The 20,495-nt window shown below is 41.8% G+C and overlaps 1 protein-coding gene across 1 annotated transcript in view; it reads left to right on the top strand.

Moving 5' to 3' along the window:
- Positions 1-2,066: 2,066 nt before the first annotated feature.
- Positions 2,067-20,495, top strand: part of homer1 (homer scaffold protein 1) — a 102,548-nt gene continuing 84,119 nt past the window's right edge. Inside the window, exon 1 of the mRNA XM_003216350.4 lies at positions 2,067-3,325. Within this exon, the coding sequence (XP_003216398.2) occupies positions 3,321-3,325 (5 nt within the window). The 5' untranslated portion in view covers positions 2,067-3,320. The remainder of the gene's footprint in view (positions 3,326-20,495) is intronic.

Here is a 20,495-nt window from a genome sequence, read left to right as displayed (position 1 = left end):
CAGGCATGGGCAAAGTTTGGCCCTCCAGGTGTTTTGCACTTCAACTCCCACAATTCCTAACAGCTGGTAGGTTTGACCATGCCTGCCGTAGAATGAATGTAGTTTGACACCACTTTAACAGGTATGATTTAATACTATGGAATCTGCTGCTGCTCAATCACATAGTCGTTTCTGACTCTTTGTGACCTCATTGGACCAATCCACGCCAAAGCTCCCTGTCGGCCGTCGCCGCCCCCAGTTCCTTCAAGGTCAAGCCAGTCACTTCAAGCAGTATAGTGTCTAGATCCAGGGAAGTCATGCTTTCCCTCTATTCTGCCTTGGTCAGACCACACCTGGAATACTGTGTCCAATTTTGGGCAATGCAATTGAAGGGAGATGTTGAAAAGGTGAAATGTGTCCAGAGGAAGGCAACTAAAATGATCCAGGGTCTGGAGGACAAGCCCTTTGAGGAGTGGTTTAAAGAGCTGGGTATGTTTAGCCTGCAGAAGAGAAGACTGAGAGGAGACATGATAGCCATGTACAAATATGTGAGGGGAAGTCATAGGGAGGAGGGAGCAAGCTTGTTTTCTGCTGCCCTGGAGACTAGGATGCAGAACGATAGCTACAAACTACAGGAAACGAGATTCCACTTGAACGTTAGGAAGAACTTCCCAGCTGTGAGGGCTGTTCGGCAGTGGAACTCTCTGCCCCGGACTGTGGTGGAGGCTCCTTCTTTGGAGGCTTTTAAGCAGAGGCTGGATGGTCATCTGTCAGGGATACTTTGATCCTGCTTCTTGACAGAGGGTTGGACTAGATGGCCCACAAGGTCTCTTTCAACTCTATGGTTTAATTATTCACATTTGCCAAATGGACATGACATCGTTTTTCCTTTTCAACAACGGCATGATTGCCATTTATTTCCAAAAGGATATCTGCTCAGAGCCTGGGTACAGTTATTCTCCAATAGGGTTGTTGTGAGTTTTCCAGGCTATATGGCCAACGTTCCAAAAGCATTCAGTACTGACATTTCGCCGACATCTATGGCAGGAATCCTGAGGTTGAAGGCTCTGTTGGAAACTAAGTGAGCTTTATACATCTGTGGAATGTCCAGGGTGGGGAAAAGAACTCCTGTCTGCTTGAGGTACCTGGACACGTTGCAATTTACCACCTTGATTAGTATTTTAATGGCCTGCAGCTGGTAGCTGCCTGGGGAACTCCTTGCTGGGAGATGTTAGCTGGGCCTGATTGATTCTTGTCTGGAATTCCCCTGCTTTTTGAGTCTTGCTCTTTACTTACTATTCTGATTTTAGAGTTTTTTTGAATACTGGTTGCCAGATTTTGTTCATTCTCAATAACCTTTTCCAATAGGTTATGCAACATTCACACAAGCTTCAAACAGACAAAGAGCTCCTTCTCCCACCTTGGACTTTCCTCAGAAAGAGTAGTCTCACTTATCCAACATTCACTTATTCAACATTTTGGATTATCCAACGCAGTAGTCAATGTTTTTGTTGTCAATGTTTTCAATACATTCTCATGTTTTGGTGCTAAATTCATAAATACAGCAATTACTACATAGCATTGGAGCGTATTGAACTGGTTTTTCTGTTAAGTTTGTTGTCTAACATGATATTTTGGTGCTTTATTTTTAAAAGCATAATGTAATTTGATGTTTAATAGGTTTTTCCTTAATCCTTCCTTATCAGGGCCGTAGCCAGAAAAAAATTCGGGAGGGGTTTTGAAAATTTCGGGGGGGGGGGGGGGTTGAACCCCTGACCCACCCGCCAACCCCCCCCCGGGTTCAGACCTGTCAATATCTGCTTGAGATAGTGCCTGGAGGGACTCTTAATTTTTTTGCATCTCATAGACTTATCATGGGGATTTGGTTAACCAGTTAAAATTCATGAGTATTCTCCGCCTTCCCTATTATAGCCCCGCTTCCGGCGGCGTGGAGTGGAGCACTCTGACATCATCCCCCGCACCCGGTGACGTCAGCGCCGGGAGCGGTGTGGGTGACGCCGGTGCGTGGTGACGTCCCCTTACTTAAAGGTGCCCCGAGCGGAGGATGGAGGCAGAGGCAGCAGGGCTGTGGAGGAGAGAGGCGGCGGAGCGGAGGCCGTGAGCGGCGCAGCCTCTGGGGACCCGCAGGGCCTGGAGCCCGCGCAGCCTCGAGGAGCGGGAGGAAGGGAGCTGCGGGGAAAGAGGCGGGACAAGGTGCGAGCGGAGCAAGGAAGGCGTGAAGAGGAGAAGCAGGCGAGGCTCGGGCTCCGCAAGGCGGTGTGCGAGAGGGGGAAAGGCGCCTCCTCCTCTGCCTCCGCCTCCCTCCCTCCGCAGCCGCTCTGCTTGTGGTGCTGCAGAGAGGGAGAGACGGGCTCTTTTCCGCCGCGCTCCTCCTTCTCCTCCTCCCTCTTCTTCCCATGCCGAGCAGATGGCAGACCCACTGCGGGGACAGGCGTGAATGAAGGCAGCGACGTCGGGATAGGGAGCCGCCTCTTCTTCCCTTTCCTCCTCCCCTTTCGCCCCTCCATCCGTCCGTCCAGGGGATGCGCGGCCAGTGCCCTTCTCTTTTCCCGGAGCCCGATGTCCGCGCCGGCGAAACGGCTCCCCTTTCCTCCTCTTCTTCCTGCCGTTGCTGCTGCTGCTGCTGCCTGGGAAAATGAAGCGACACCCCCCATGCCGCTGCTGGCGGGGGTGTTAGGAGGAGGAGGAGGAGGAAGAGGAGGAGGAAGAAGGGCGGCGCTGCGCACACCGCAAGCCCCCGCCGGATCCCGCGCTGCGCCCGAGGAAAGGGGCTCGGGGCTCGGGCTGCTCCTGGGCGAGAGGGCTGACCGCTGGAGGAGGCAGGATCCGCGCCGCTGCTGGGCTTCTCGCCCTCGCTGATCGGAAGAGGCGAGCCCGAGAGAGAGAGCGCGAACGCCTCTCCTTCTCCCCGCAGAAGGAGGGGGAGGCAGCCTTGGCTCGGGCGCCCCCGTTTCTCCCTCTCCCTTGGACCCCGAGGCCATGGGGGAGAGGCTCTCCGGACTGGCTCCCTCGTAGGCTCACACACAGAGAGAGATTGAGGCTGCCTTCTTTCCTTCCTCTCCCTCGGAAGGGTTGTGATTTCCCCCTGGCTCCGCTCCCACATGCCTCGAGACTGACTCTAGCGTTGGCAAGCCTGCGTGTGGAAGCGCCTGGATTCCGTGTAGGATACAGAGAGAAATACATTACACCCCTCGACAGAAGGCCACGCGAGAGGAGGGTCAGCCTTGCTCACTGGACGGACCCCAGGGCGTTGTAAAAGGGGGGAAAAAATAAACCCTTGTAGGAATTGGTCATCCAAACCGCTCGTCTCATTGGCCATCATGGGGTAAGGATTTCTTCCCGACTCAGGGAGTTTTGAGCCCAGCACGTCCCCCCTTTGCGTGCCATGCGCCTCTTTGGAAGGCAGGCCAGAGCATTAAAGGGAACCCATAAGATGGAATGAAGCTTAGTTTTGGAATATGTTCTTTCTTCCTGGCTAGACAAGTGTCTTGCTCGCCCAGCAGCACTAAGATATGTGACCCAAAATAAGAAGGAGTATTGTATGTTAACTGGTGAATCTATAGATTGACTTCATAATATCTTCTTCCTTCGTGGCTAGGCAAGTGTCTTGCTCGCCCAGCAGCACTGAGATATGTGACCAGAGCCATGGATCCACTTTCCCATTAAGGCTTGGGCATGGCTAATGTTAAATACTACTGGATAGTTTGAACCATGTCCCTCCAGATCATTAAAGGGCACTCATAAGAAGGAATATTGTTAACTGGGGAATCTATAGCTTGGCTTTGAAATATCTTCCTTCCTGGCTAGGCAAGTGTCTTGCTCAGCCAGCAGCACTGAGATATGTGACCACAGCAATGAATCCAATTTCCTATTAAGGTTTGGGCATGGCTAATGTTAAATACCACTAGATACCTCACAACCTCTGAGGATGCCTGCCATAGATGTGGGCAAAACGTCAGGAGAGAATACTCCTAAAACATGGCCATACAGCCTGGAAAACATACAAAACCCTACCACTAGATAGTTTGAACCATGAACCACCAGATCATTAAAGGAGGAATATTGTTAACTGGTAAATCTGTAGATTGACTTGGGTATGTCTTCTCCTGGCTAGGCAAGTGTCTTGCTCAGCCATCAGCACTGAGATATGTGACACAGTCATGGATCCAATTTCCTATTATGGTTTGGGCATGGCTAATGCTAAATACTACTGCATAGTTTGAACTATGAACCACCAAATCATTAAAGGGCAGCCATCAGAAGGAGTATTGTTAATTGGTGAATCTATAGATTGACTTTGGAATATCTCCTTCCTTCATGGCTAGGCAAGTGTCTTGCTTGCCCAGCAGCACTGAGATATGTGAGAACAGTAATGAATCCAATTTCCTATTAAGGTTTGGGCATGGGTTAATGTTAAATATGACTGGATAGTTTTCAACAGACTTCACAATCTCTGAGGGTGCCTGCCATAGATGTGGGCGAAACATCAGGAGCGAACGCTTCTGGAACATGGCCAGACAGCCCGGAAAACTCAAAGCAACCCAGTAATTCTGGCCATGAAAGCCTTCAACAACACATACTACTGGATAGTTTGAAACACGAACCAGAAAACATTTGGGTTGCTTTGAGTTTTCCTCTCCTGACGTTTTGAGCATCCTCTCCTGACGTTTTGCCCACAGAGGTTGTTGAGGTCTGTTGAAGACTAGGCAAATGGGGTTTATATATCTGTGGAAGGTCCAGTGTGGGAGAAAGAACTCTTGTCTGTTGGAGGCAAGTGTGAATGTATTAGTTAATCACATTGACTAGCATTGAAAAGCCTTGCAGTTTCAAAGCCTGGCTGACTGCTCCCTGGGGAAATTCTTTGTTGGGAGGTGTTAGCTGGCCCTGATTTTTCCATGTCTGGAATTCCTCTGGAACATGGCCACACAGCCCAGAAAACTCACAGCAACCCAGTGATTAGGCCATGAAAGCCTTCAACAACACACACAATACATTTGTTGCTTTCCTTTGTTCAGCTAGGAATGCCCAGAACTCCTTTAATCTTATTTCCTATTTAGCCCAAAGAGGTGTATAGCTTCTCCTTTTTGCCAGCACATGCATGTTCAGTCTAAACGAAAATGTCCTCTGAAGCCCACATATTTTAAAATTGCTGCTCCTTTTTGGCCCTGTTGGCTGCTCTCGGAAGAGAGGGAAATGGTTCCTTAACCACTTGATGGGATTGATGAACAGCTATTCCAAAGTTCCTACTATGCTTTGGCTCAATGGTATGGCTAGATGGCATTTCTGAAAAACCTCCAAACCCTTCTTTCAGTGTTTTATGGAAGTGGAACGTAGGATCTAAGCCAGGCTTGGGCAAACGTAGGCCCTCCAGGTGTTTTGGACTTCAACTCCCACCATTCCTGACAGCCTCAGGCCCCTTCCTTTTCCCCCTCAGCCGCTTAAGCGGCTGAGGGGGAAAAGGAAGGGGCCTGAGGCTGTCAGGAATGGTGGGAGTTGAAGTCCAAAACACCTGGAGAGCCCAAGTTTGCCCATGCCTGATCTAAGTTGTCTAGTCTGTGTGTTGCTTAAAAATGATTTCTTTCTGTATTAAGACAGCACATACATGATCCCATTTTTGTGACAAAACACACCAGTATTAATAGGAACTCAGATCTAGCTCTTTCCTGGTGGTCTTTGTGGGATCTTCTAATCATTAACTAATTGTTCTGGAATAGTACTTCAAAGAAACCTGTGGAAGGTGACATCCCTATGCCCTGCTGCCAAGTTCTATATTTTCAGGTATTGTAATACCCCTATTTTGTCTTCAAGCGGGCATCTGGGGAAGCCACATAACATCTAGGAGTAGAGGAATTTGACTCAGAGTCCCTAGGGTTTTATACTGTAAAGCCCAAGTACATATTAAGAGGCTGACGAACCCAGCTGAAGCAGTCATTCTGCATATAATAGTTACTGTAAGGTAAAACATACAACTGTTATGTACAATTGTACTTATGTGAATTACTGGTATCAGGGATTATACTTAGTTTCAAGCTCTCACACATGAGGCAAGCAAAGGAGGTGCTGGAGACATTAGTAGAGCTGATGGGTGTTGCTTCCTTAGGTTTAAACTGTGTATGTAGTGTTGAATTGTGTAGTCTGTCTCACCTCAGCCATCCAGAGGCATTTGAGTGGAAGAAGAGTAGACAAGAAAAAATCTGCTATTTTCAGCTTAAAATGTCTTTCTCCAAGCTGCTCTCTCCACATCAGTGGTTCTCAACCTGTGGGTCCCCAGATGTTTTGGCCTTCAATTTCCAGAAATCCTAACAGCTGGTAAACTGGCTGGGATTTCTGAGAGTTGTAGGCCGAAACACCTGGGTACCCATAGGTTGAGAACCATTGTTTCATGTGTAAAAAAGAAGATATATATGAATAGAAGAAAAGATTGGAAAGAAATATTTTACTTGAAAAACATCAGCATAGACTAAATAGCTATTTCCAACTCAGATACACTCTGTCTCAATGTGCTCTTGAGGTTTTTTTTAAGTCTTAGTGGGCCTTGATGGTATACTCCAGTTTACCAGCTTCTTATTACTGAGAAAGTAGAGAGTATATGTTTAGAATTATTTCACTAGAATAGTTTCTTTCTTTTTAGGGAAGTGTGTGGCTTTTGACTTTGCATTGTTTGGATGCATGCTCATACTTTGTCACCTATTTTATTTTCCTTCTTTGAAAATTAGTTTTTCTGGCCTTGAAGAGGCTCACCCTTTCAGACAGGCCCTATATCCCAGGACCTGATCCCAGGTTTTCTGCTTTCACCTGTTGTGCGAGTGGGCTTTATTAATAAAAGACCCTCCCCATAAATGCACAGCAGAGTAAATTATTAGCAGTAGCGTGACCCAGCAACAGTAGCCAAAAGTGATAAAAGAACAATTGGTCCTTTCAGTGCTTGGCTTACATTTTTGTAATTAAAAATACCTAGTTAATTTTTAATATTTCTGACAAGTGTGTGGCTTTTGGCCTTGCATTATTTTATGTGTATTCATACTTTGTCACTTATTTTACATTCCTTCTTTGAAAATTGGTTTTCTGGTCATGAAGAGGCTCACTAAGGGCCCTTCCAGACAGGCTCTATATCCCAGGATCTGATCCCAGGTTTTCTGTTTTCAACTGGATTATATGAGTCCACACTGCCAGATAATCTGGGATAAACACAAAATCTGGGATTATATCCTGGGATACAGGGCCTGTCTGGAAGGGCCCTAATTGTCTCAAATTGAAGGGCCTAAATATATTTTGGACTAGGCCCAATGGTTGCACAGCTTCTCTGATCTACTTCTTCATGGGAAAGACAGAAGTGTTGTTGGACTTTGTATTGATTTTCATGTCATGTTTATGTGAATCTATTGGAATAATTCTTAGAAGTATGCTCCCCTGATTTATAACATAGATGTGTATAGTATTGATCTATAAGGCTGTAGAAAATCTGTGAAATAGAAAACCTTAATTACATTTTCCCTTTACCAAAAGGTATTGAAGCTGTGCATTGATGCCTCTAAAAAAAGATAATGTAAGATGGAGATAAAATCATGTTAATGCGTTCCACAACACAACATTGCTATCACAATGAGAGTTGGTGGTTTTCCATGATAGTGGTTCTGATTTTATTCAGAGAATGGATGGCTGTAGTATTTCTTCGCACTGGAAGAATATGTACAGAGGGAATAACGTTTAAAGCAGTCATTTTGAAGCACTAGTTACACATTTACAAAAAGAGCTACCATGCTTGGCATAGCTCTTGTTCAGAATCCTTTGACAAGGGTTGTGATTAAATCAGCATGCTTTCTTATTTCTGTTTGTGAAAACCAATAGAAGCAAGTTCATTTGACTGTATGATCAGCATGGTTGAACTTTACTCATCTACCATCAAGTGTGGAAAGAAAGCGAATACCCAGGCCTAGAGGGAAAATGCAGCAGTACGATGAAAATAGATATTCTTTACTAAATGTTGGTCTTGTAACAAAACTATTAAACATAACACTGAACTCTTGTTTGCCTTACATTTGTATCTAGTTCTCTGGAACTGTCACTGCTACATTTACAGATCAAAGACTTTCCAGGTTTTCTTTTGCGACTTTCCAGATACATAAGTATAAATATTTCATAATTAAATTATTTGTATACCAGCTAAGGCAATGCCATATTTACTAGAGAATAGATCGGGCAAGTAAGTTCCTAGCATTGCTTATGACCCCTAGACCTATTTTCCCTTCCCCTTGGCCCACCTTTTTTTTTGTGGTGGGTTAATTGTATCTCCTGAAATCCTTCAAATAGAGCAGTGGTTCTCAACCTGTGGATCCCCAGATGTTTTGGCCTTCAATTCCCAGAAATCCTAACAGCTGGTAAACTGGCTGGGATTTTTGGGAATTGTAGGCCAAAACACCTGGGGACCCACAGGCTGAGAACCATTGAAATAGTGCCTACCACCTTTCTAGCCCAATTACCCTAAAGACACCAGGTCCCATCTGATCTTAGAAGGTAAGCAGGGTCAGATGTGGTTAGTACTTGGATAGGAGCCCGCCAGTTAATATAAGGTTCTGTAGGCTATATTTCAGAGGAAGGAGATGGCAAAACCACCTTTAAGTGTTCCTTGTCATAGAAACTTTTTGAAATTTGTTATGTATCTAAGTTGACAGATGGTTTGAAGACACATGTACATATCACCACAACTTCTGTGTCATTTACTATTTTTTAAATCCGTTTTTCAAAATCAAAAGTGGATTTCAGAATATTCGTGTTATTATTTTTCGGCTTTTCATTTTTGGAAAGTCATGCAGCCCCCCCCCCCCCCCCCCATGGAGTCCCAGGGACAGAAAGTTTCCCATCTGCTGCTTTGAGTTCCCTTCAGGGTGGATAAAGCGGGGTATAAATAAATGAAATAACAATATAATAATACACATACAGGTGGACAGCCATTTCTATTTTGTAGAATACATCATTTCATTTGTGGTTGCTCATATGTGTTTAAATCAGTGTGACATGACATTGACAAAATGCAACTGCGGCACTATTGGTTCCTAAATTTAGGTCCCAGAACTTGCTCAAGATATTTTGCTGTTAGAGACAGACTAACAAATAGTCCTCAAAGTCAAGGTGCATATACTGAAGGGTGGCTAAGCCACATAAAGTTGAATACTCAAGTACTCTTCTTGGTTTGACCTCCATCGCCACAAACATTACCACTTTTTATTATAACAATAAGCGGATCTTTTTGACACCAAACAGTTCATTTGCTTTTGTTCGGGTTTTTTAAAAAAGCTAAATGAATTGCATAGGTTAGTCAGATAAACTTTATGTGCCACACATAGAGCAGATAGTAAAGGGATATTGAATCAATGGGATTACATGTGTGTGGCTTTATCATAGCACTTATATCTAGCAGTTGACTTTAGGTTGTTGAACTAACCTATGGCTAACACGTTTGTTCATTTCATTGGTTTACTATAGGTAGAGTTAACAAAAGCCAGCATGGAGTAGTGGGTTAAGTGTTGGACTAGGATTCTGGGTGACCTTGGGCAAGTCATACCTTCTAAACCTCAGAGGAGGGCCATGACAGACCCCCCTCTGAACAAATCAGTAGGCTGTTAGAGATTGTGGGAACTGAAGACCAAAACACATGGAGGGACAAAGTTTGCCCATGCCTGTGATAGATTCACCTTAGCGTCACAATGTCAGAAATGACAAACAAAATAGGTAGTTATTTCAGCCCTTGAGGCATTTCTAGTGTATACATTCATCAAACAGAACTTGCTTTAGTGCATGCTTTGGATCCCAACTATATATTTGAGCTATTTGGGTTGATTTATTTAAAAAATATTCTGACACTGGCACTATTGAAAGAATAATAATAATAATAATAATAATAATAATAATAATAATGAAGAGTAATATTTCCAATTTGTTTCAGTGCTCTTAGCCAGAAGAGTTCTGATGACCTCAATGAGTCAGCAGTTGACATGTGCCGTCTTTCATAGACCATGTGCGTAACAAGCTAATACAAATGGAAGCATATATGTGCAACATGTTGTGTTTTAACTTTTGGCTGAGCTCCTCATGGCACCTGGCCTGATTCCCATCAGTCATTGGGTTTCTCTAATTTTGACTCAGGTACACATGATATCCAGCTGCTACTGACCTAGCAGTTGGCTAACATTTCATGCTTGTACAAGATAGATTGATCAAAGCTCTCAAAGTGTACTATCAGATTAGCCAAGCTAGATGCAATATGCTTTTAAAGCACCACGGAATGATGACAACTTGTTGTTTGAGTAAAGGATGTGTGCATTGTTAAGCCCTTTGTGCATCTTCATTTCGTGTGGTACTTTTTCCCCCAGCTGCTGTCCTCTTCTCTGAAAATCATTTAAAAAAAAAAACATTCTCCGTTCAGTTTGCTTGGGATACAGCTAAAGGCATCAGATTCAATCTTAATTTTGGAGGCTAAACAGGGCCAGCTCTGGTTAGTACTTCAATGGGAGACCACCAATAAAAACCAAGTGCTGTAAGGGTATATTTCAGAGGAAAGAGTTGGCTAAGTCATCTTGCCTAATAAAACCCTGTGAAATGTATGAGATCATCGTAAGTCAGCTGATGACTTGAAGACATACCCATAGGTTTGGAGCCCTAAATAGTCATTTCCCCGCTTAATGATGGTCCCTGGCCAGTTCTTTTCTATACAGTTAGGACAGTTTTGTTTTGAGTGTTAAGAAGTACTAACACCACATCTAGTTTGACTCTTTCTTGCAATGTCAACACAAAACCAGGAATGGACTTCAACTCCCACAATTCCTAACAGCCTCAGGCCCTTTCTTTTTTTTCCCTCCTCAACCACTTAAGCAGCTAAGGGAGAAAAAGAAGGGGCCTGAGGCTGTTGGGAATTGAGGGAGTTGAAGTCCAAAACACCTGGAGGCCAAAGTTCACCAATGCATGGTCTGAACTGTGGTTTAATATAATCTAGACTGTGGTTTAATATAATCTAGTCTTGGGAATTAGCAATTTAGAAGCATTTCTATTTACCTCTGTTTATAATGTATCACCAAAAAAGGAAATTATACATTGCTTTGTGAAGACGAAACAGTATTGGCGGAAAGAAGCAAGGCAAAATACTACCCAACTACTTAATATTTTGTTTTAAATCCAGTAGTTACATTCCTGTAGGCAGGAAAGCACATAAAAGGGACAGCAAACATGGATTACTGTTTTGCAGCAAAGTTTGATGCCTTATCTCTTTCTGTTTTCCATTAAATACCCTTTGGTTTCTGTATCACAGTGGTTCTTAATCTGTGGGTCCCCAGGTCTTTCGGCCTACAACCCCCAGAAATCCCAGCCAGTTTACCATCTGTTAGGATTTCTGGGAATTGAAGGCCAAAACATCTGGGGACCCAACAGGTTGAGAACCAGTGCTGTATCGGTACCTAACAAATTATTTTAAAATTCATTTACCCTACTGGAAGTGCTTCTTAATTGCAGAGCTCCTTGTAAATTACATTCTAATTTACCTGAAATTCTTATTTCAAATATTGTAATTCTTTGTTAATAATTTATATGTTTGTAGAAACTCACCTCATTACTAGTAATGCTGGCTGTTCTATCTCCATGCAACTCACAATGTTAAGTTTGGCAAAGAAGAGCTAACAGAAGGAAAGAAAGAGGCAACAAGTAAGTGAAAAGAGTGATAGTAACTGCAGTGACAGCCATTTAGAACTTTCCTGTAGCTTGGAATGGAAACAGCAGATTAAACTGTGGCTTCATGAACTTGAAAGAGGCATTCTGGTATGAAATTCTGGACACTAGAGACAAACAGCCAATGTGATGTAATGGTTAGTATTGACGCTTACTTGGAAAATCTGTGTTCAGACTGCTGAGCCATATATTTAATCAAGTTGCACTCTTATTTTTCCTTTTTGTCTTATAGCTAACAAACCTCAATGTTTGCTATGAAGATAAAATCAGGTTACCTCCATGTGCGATATCCTATGATGGTTGGAGAAAGGATAAAGTATAGCATTACTGATAAAAAGAAACAATAATTGGGTGATGCATACAGTTGTTAGAGCAGAAGAGCTTATGGCAGCTGAGAATGACAGGATAGATTGTTTGGTATCAACTCAGTTAATTCCCATGCTTTTAAAACCAGTGTTCCTGTTTCATATGCTTCAGATAGTAAATACATATGGCAAGGAAATAGCTGCTTGATATGAATGCTAAAACACATTTCCAGTTAGTCATTATAAAACCTAGTGGGGGAAACATTTACACTTGAGTATAATGCAATATTTTGATTAGAAGATAATATTGTTTGTGTCATGTTGCCCCAAAAGTTAAATAGAAAGTGATGTGTACAGAAGATATCATATACCATATTTTTATGGAAGTATGTAACACTTCTGTCAATAAACATTGAGAAAAATACATTAGGATATTGTATAGCAGAAGTAGTGTCTAAGACAGTCTAAAACCACGAATCTGATTAACCAGGTTCTTCCCTAAGAACTGGACATTTGGTTGGGAGTCATAAGCTTAGTCACTAGAAGACATAGGAACCTGAACTAGCTTAATATGGACTTGTAGGTTCTGGTGAAATATATGAATTAGGGCCTCTTGCAACTAGATGCTCGCTTCCAGCACCTGTCATTTCGTTAATTTATTGTTGTGTGTCAGACCCTTTTCTCCAACATCTATTCTTTGTGTTCAGAAGCAGAGTTTTTAAACAAAGTTGTTGCATTCAACATGTAGTTTTAAGCCAGCAGACCTTCCTTACTGTGAATGAACAGTGTGCTTTTGCTTGTGGTATATTCATTTACATTTTACTCTTCGTCTCCAGATAAAAGTAACTGGAGAAGTGTTTTGTGATGTTCAAATCAAGAAGCTCCATCCATGGTTTCTGTAGTGTTGTGTCTGAACTATCATTTCTGGCTTGCTATTCTACTAACAAACCAAAATAAAACTAAATAAACATTTGCTTATGGCTATATTGATGTGCTATTTGAAATGAGACAGTATTGTCTTCCTATTCGTACCCTTTTGTATTTTGTCTGTTTTACCACAGAGGGTCTTTTAAATAGAGAAAACGGAATGGCTCCTTTGCACAGTGCTTTGGTAACACTAGAAATCGGCTAAAAAGCATCCATAATGTGTTGGTACAAGAACCTTTTTGCTAGGTTGGTTCACCTACATGCCTCAGAAGTACATAGCATATGTCTGCCTCATCAAATAGAGACATGAAATGTCATTACCATTGTTAATATGACATTAGTGAGAGTGAACGTTTAATGAATTTGATGCTCTTCATTATGTACTATTAAAGGTGCCAAGAGACATGCTCACTTTGTAAAATATATCATCTAAATATATCTCTGCAGAGGAAGAATGGTACAGTTAGAGTGATGAAAAATTTGCCACTGCTATAATATCATATGGAGACTGTAAACTCACCTCTTGGAAAAATAAGTGTTCTTCCTCATAAGCACAGTAGAGTAGCTTTGTGACTATATTGTGCCTCGGCACAATCCAGCCACATGATTTAATTGGCAGATAAGAGCAATCACTTGGCACTTCAAGCTGGGTCAATTGCCAGGTCATCCCATGTCACTCCACCTGGGGTTTAAGATGTATTGAGTATCTTAGAGCTTGCTTTCCAGCATTATTTTACTTTAGAGCAGCAAACATGGAAGGTGTAGGCCTTCCCCTGAAAGAAAGGTATAGGTTTTCTGTTTAGTAGCCTTTCTTGTGAAATTGACAGTTCCCTTCATATACAGTAGCCTCCATGTAAATCACATGTGATTTGATCTTGGGAGGGAATTTTGTGTAGTCAGGTCACAGCTTGTTCACAGGACTAAGCAGGCATGCTTATCTATCTTTATTTTGCCTTGTGATATAGAAATGGAAATAATGTTTTGCCATGTCCCAACTTGCAATTGAAACAGCAAATGTGCACAATCAGATTTATAATCAGATTTGGTGTGGTAATAGGTGGAGTTTGAAACTGAATGTGCAGTGAAGTGCCTAATTGAACAGAACTCCTAATTTTCACCATGTCAGTTCTCTCATGTGAACTGGCCCAAAGTCAAATCATACTCTAGTTTTCACAGGGAATTGAGGCTTTAAATGCCGTGGCTTATTCTTTCACAGTGTTGAAACTGCCACAATTCACTTACAGCTGTCAGCTTTCAGATGTTGTTGAGGAAAAAGTAGACTATAAGCATACTGTGGATGAGTTATCTTGTCTGCTTCAGTGCATGTGGAGTGTGTTGAAAATGCTGACATAGCAAGGATGTAGCGAAGTTTGCCTGGTGTTTTGGCTCACACATCCTCCCCTAATTTTCCAGGAGGTTGATGTTGAATAGTGATGTTGGTAGGGAGCAACTGAACCCTGTCAAAGGGAGCTCAGCATAAAGTTAAATAAGTCAAATTTGATATTCTTGAATTGTACATGATGTTGATGGTTGAAACAATAACTTTAAACTTTTCATAGGGAGCACTCTGTGTGCCTGACATAATGTCTGACATATCCTATTCTGTGGTGCAAGGGTGATATGAAAAGAGTAAAAACCAGCCTTTTAGCCCTTTTAAAAGCAAACATATTTCATAATTTTTGTTGGATGAGTTGCACCTGATGAGATTAGATATATGTGAGAAAAACTTTTTAATTATTTTTAATTGATTAGCTTTTTATGATATTGTAACATTCTTTCAGTTTGCAGAATCAGAATGAAATAGTTGCCAGTTTTGAAATCAGAAATAGCTGTTTTCAACAAATACGCCACCAATAGCAAAACTGGACATGGTGTTAAATTTAGTTTACTGCTTAAGCTTATTTTCCCTCCAGATAACATCAAAAGCTCTAGCAGTGTTGTTTAGCATAGAGATAATATATCCCTTTAGTCTTGGACAACAGTCTTGGACAATGGCTCCCAAAGTCACCCATGTAAGGTGGAATCGGGTGTCAAACAGGGATGTGTTATTGCTCCAACTTTATTTTCCACCTTCATCTCTATGATATTGCACCTTGTTGATGGGAAGCTTTCTAAAAGCATGGAGATCATCTATCAGACAGATGGCAGGCTATTTAACCTCAATAGACTGAAAGGCAATGGTAAATCCCCTAGAACAAATCTTGCCAATAAAACCACATGACACCTTCACCTTAAAGTGGTCATAAGTTGGAAACAACTTAAAGATCCATAACAACAAATATTCAGAAACAATTGTGTGCTGTGCGTTTCTAAGTGTAAAATAGAATAGCTTTATTGTCATTGTACTATTGCACAACAAAATTAAATGCCTTCTCCAGCACATACCACAAAACAACACAGCTATCTCTTCACATCCCAGCCACTACCGCACAGCCCCCAATGCCACATCAATGCAAAAGCATGGAGTTCAACATAGCCACAGCTCTAGGATAAAAGCTATCTCTCAGTCTGTTTGTCCTTGTCTTTGTTACCCTGTACCATCTGCCAGATGGCAATAATTTAAAAACAATGCTGGGTGAAATGGATCCCCAAGAATGCTCTGAGCTTTCTTAAGGCTGCAGGACCTATAAAGTTCTTCCAAAAAGAGGAGAGGGCAACCAATGATTCTCTTTGCAGTAGTGGTGACACTTTGGAGCGCTTTCCTATCTGCCACTATGCAGTTATGAAACCATGTGCCAATGCAGTAGGTTAAGACACTCTCTTTAGCACAGGGGTAGAAAGTCACCAGCAGTTTTTCATTCAGTTGTTGGTTCCTTAGAAGTCTCAGGTAGTATACTCTCTGCTGGGCCCTCTTAGCCAACGCTACCACATGGGTGCCCAGGTCAGATCCTCCTTAACAGTGACACCCAGGCACTTAAAACTGGATCATGAAAATGTGCAGTGCTTGTCAGAGAGGTCTGTAGGTGTGCACAGGCTCAGAATTGCAGATGGTAGATGAGTCTTACAAAAAGAGGACCCTTCCACAACCATTTACATTTTACAGGTCCACAGTGACCCTGTTAATGCCACACACTTCACATAGATTGTGGTGGTGGTGCCATAACCAGCCACATATTTCCCCCTTGTGAAGTCATCTTGTAAGAGGTGGTCATCAATCTCTAGTCCTTCCCAATATTCCCAGCCAAATGGTCATAGACACTCATAGATATTTCCTGTTACGTGGGGATGCGCTTAATTGTGAGGTTGTAGCTGCCGCCGCACTTCTTTTGATGTCCCTCTACCTGTCCTTCCATATCCTGGTAAAAGCACCATCTCCTCACTCCATTTACCACCTTCCCACCATAAAGACTCTCTTTCTGCTGGCTGATTTTGAGCCCCTTTCACACACTTTGCTTTTCAGATTTTAAACCCCTTTCCCAGTAATGCATGTCCTCCCACTCTCCTGCTGTCAGATTTTAAATCACTTTCTTAACAATGCATATCTTTCTCACTGTCCTCAAGAATCATATGTGGCTCAAGTTACCTTCCACCAACCTATTCCGTCCCCCACTAACTTCTCCCCCAACTCCACAGCTATACGATGGAGCCTTGGATCCACTTGCCAAAGGTAAGGTTTTTTGAACTGAGTTAGGGCTCTAAGAACCACATTTCAAGCAAATAGTCAAGAACATCATGTGTCTGGGTTGTAGCAGCTAAGAGGCAAGTTCTATTTTTTTTCCAGTGTGTGTAGACATGCCCTAGGTTTGGTGCAAGGAACACTGACTGAGCATGATTTCATTCTCAAAAGAATGATAGTGACTTTCAGTTTGGCTTAGAGAAACAGGCAGTTGGCCATATACTTGCCTTGAGTTCTGGATATTCCTTCATTCAGTTGTATCAGCCTCTGCCTGAAGTTGAGGATTGGAATGGCTACACCTTTGTTTTTCCTCTGAGAAAAAAGAGGAGTTTGGAGTGTACAGTTTTGAGGAAACAATCTTAAGGAAAGGCAAAGGTTTCAGCTTTGCCTTCTGCTTGTATTCTGTCTTGTAATTTGGGTCTGACAGATTAAGTCTTAGTTTATTTCATGTAGTAGCTAACCTGTACAGAAATGGAAGATTAACTCTTCTTAATACCATTTCCCCAGGGGGAAAACAGATTGAAAAGCCATCAGATCAGAAACTAAGTGAGACTGGCAGTTACAATGATGCTGTTCTACATAAGAACTCTGATCCTGACCTTTGAAGAACTATAACGCTAAGCATCAATTTTTGAGAAATTAAGGGCTTCTGATAAGTGCTTGAACAATAAATACAGATAAGTGATATAAAGATAATAAGCACAATATCACTGGCATGTGCTAAAGCTGCTTAATCCAGAAGATCCAGGAGCTCTTGAATGCTAAACACGATTAGTGATTGATTTTTTTTTTTTGGTACTGTTTTGTTTCATTTCAGTAGACATGTGGAATAAGCCACAGAGAACTCTGCCTTCCATTTAGGGACAGAAGTGTAGATTTACCTTTTTCCCCTTCTAAGCACACTGAAGCCAAGTGTATCTGTGTGCTTACAGAATACTATGGCATAAAAATCATAACAAATAGAATTGTAATGAATATAAACTTTGGCATCTTACCTAAGTTGAATATCTGTAAGGAACCTTGTCTTTATGTACAAAATAATGCATTATGGAAAATATATGGTATTTTGATTCATTGTCTGTTGGAGCCTCCGGTGGCCTAGGGGATAAAAGCCTTGTGACTTGAAGGTTGGGTTGCTGACCTGAAAGCTGCCAGGTTTGAATCCCACCCAGGGAGAGCGCGGATGAGCTCCCTCTTTCAGCTCCAGCTCCATGCGGGGACATGAGAGAAGCCTCCCACAAGGATGCTAAAACATCAAAACATCTGGGCGTCCCCTGGGCAACGTCCTTGCAGATGGTCAATTCTCTCACTCCAGAAGCAACTCCGGTTACTCCTGACACGAAAAAAAAAAATTCACTATCTGTTGACAAATTGCATCAATATATTTTGAAAACCCTGCAATAGATGCTTGTATACATTTCCACATTGTATCCCTACAAAAATTGTAGAAGTTGTGCTTTTGTGCTTTTTTAACCACCCCTTTATTTTCTGTGTTATTTATTGATTGTTGCAGGTCCATCTCTCAAATCTTGCTACCCTTTGAAAGGTAGAAGCTCATAGGTGTGTGTACTCAGATAGTGTAAAGTACCAGTGAGGTAGTGTAAATTGTAGTTTTCTATCCTCACTAAGGTAGAACTAGCTTTTGATAGGACATTTTATCTGGAAATTAACAGACTAAATTGTAGGGGAAGCACACCTATGAATAACATTTAATCATTTTTAATGAAGTCTCAAGAAGTGGATGGAAAAGGAGCCATTTCCATTTCAACTGTGGCATGGCACAGGATAGCAGTTGTTGAAAGGGATAGCATGATAATAGCTTCAACTACACGTGGAAAACACAGAATTCTTGGAAGAAATGAGAACTTTCTTGTCAGTTATTTTTTGCTTAGATTTTCCTTTATTTGAAAAAGAAGAATGCTTCTAAAGAGGAAGAACCTTTAGTTTTTGTTTGAGTTACACCCTCCCAATTAAAGAAGTTCAGACTGTGCATCACCCCCCTATTGCTAATTCAAAATATAGGCTGACTTCAAATAAAAACATGAGGTGTACTCCAGTTTTCATTTCCCTAAAGAGAAAAAAATCTTTAATCACAAGGCAAGGAAATTTGGACAATGTATCTCTCTTCTCCTTGGCTCATTCTATGGAAAAGAAGTGCAGGCACACACACAGAAGCTATTTCTACCTGAAAATCAAGTGTCCAGAGAAGGATGACCAAAAAGACCACAAGTTTGGAAAGCAGTCTCTGTGAGGAACAGCTTAGGGAGCTAGGTATGTTTAGACTGGAGAAAAGAAGGCTGAGAAGGGGACATAATAGCTATGTTTAAATATTTGAAGGGATGTCACATCAAGGAGGGGGCAAGCTTGTTTTCTGCTTCTATGGAGACTAGGGCACGGAGCAATGAATTCAAACTGCAGGAAAAAAGAGTTGACCGAAACATTAGGAAAAAAACCTCCTGATAGTAAGAGCTGATCAGCCATGGAATATGCTGCATTGAAGTGTGGTGGAGTCTTCTTCTCTGGAGGTTTTAAAGCAGAAACTGCTTTGATTCTGTGTTTCTGCATGATGAGGTTGCACTAAATGGCCCTTGTGGTCTCTTCCAACTTTCATGATTCTATCCAAACCAAGTATAGACACTGCACATCTTTTCAACTCATTTTAATCAATTACTATTATTGCAATACAAGAAAAAGTGACTTTTTTTTTGCATATTGGGGTCTTCATGAGTAGGATAGCACGCTATTTGGCATATATATGATTAACCTTATTGTATGTCTCATTGCATCTCATCCAAGGATGTATGAATGAGAAGGCTACCCATTTAGTAATAGCAAGGACAGGCACTAGTAGAAAACTTTCTCTTCAACGGCTAGAACGCTTTCTGTTTGTTTGGGTCCAGTCCAACTGAAAGATCCTATTTCCCCATATGATCCTGAGTTTTGAAATGTCGGGGGGGGGGGGCGTTCTCTCTCAGTAGCGTTAAGTCATTAAACACAACATTCCTACAAATATTGATCTATTGGATTAGTAACTTTACACAGGACTACACTGCAGATCTGCTGTCTGTAGATGGTCCTTTCAATTTGCCATCTATTTTGGCCCATCAGTAATGCTCTTTGATAGGAGTTTATGCTGTAGTGTTTATTTGGATTGGAAATTAGTGTTTTTCCTTTTGTATTTCCATTTCAAATTGGCATGTGTGTGGTTGAGCTGTTGTCTAAATGTCTTTGCTTCAAGAGTCTTAGATCTAACCACAACTTACTACTTTTAACCAGAGCATTTTTCCTCTTGGGGGATATATTTTATCTCTGTGTATAAAACATATGCTGGTTAAATGTTGTGGAACAGTAGAATGTGGATATTACTATAAAACAGTGATTCTCGACCTGTGGGTCCCCAGAAGTTTTGGCCTTCAACTCCCAAAAATCCTAACAGTTGGTAAACTGGCAGGGATTTCTGGGAGTTGTAGGCCAAAACACCTGGGAACCCACAGGTTGAGAACCACTGCTATAAAATAAAGTGATGTCTGTAACAAATTTATCAACTAGAATAGATATTTGGCTTTTTGTTTATCTTTGTTTTTCTTCATTTGGTTAGTCACTCGTTGATGGTTGTCAGTTGAATGTATGAACTTGTTCTGTTGAAAAATGTAGTGAGGTTAAGAGAACAACCCTTGGGTGTTGCATTTATGCTGGCTGACTTTGCATATGCAGAATGTCATGAAGATACATGGATGATCTAGTCCTAAGAATCTGCTGCAAGCTATAATTATAGATGCCAGTTGAACAGCTTTTAAAAGGAATTGCACAAATACATCAAAGATAGAACTATCCGTGTCTAGTAGCTATGGTAGCTATATATTTTCTCCAGTATCAGCAGCAAGATGTCTTTATATAACATTTATAGCAAAACGTGATATTATACCTATGTC

Source organism: Anolis carolinensis, chromosome 2 (genome assembly GCF_035594765.1).
Source record: "Anolis carolinensis isolate JA03-04 chromosome 2, rAnoCar3.1.pri, whole genome shotgun sequence".
Taxonomy (NCBI): domain Eukaryota; kingdom Metazoa; phylum Chordata; class Lepidosauria; order Squamata; family Dactyloidae; genus Anolis; species Anolis carolinensis.
The sequence above is the reverse complement of the archived record's forward strand: the minus strand, read 5'-3'. Positions and strand labels throughout refer to the sequence as shown.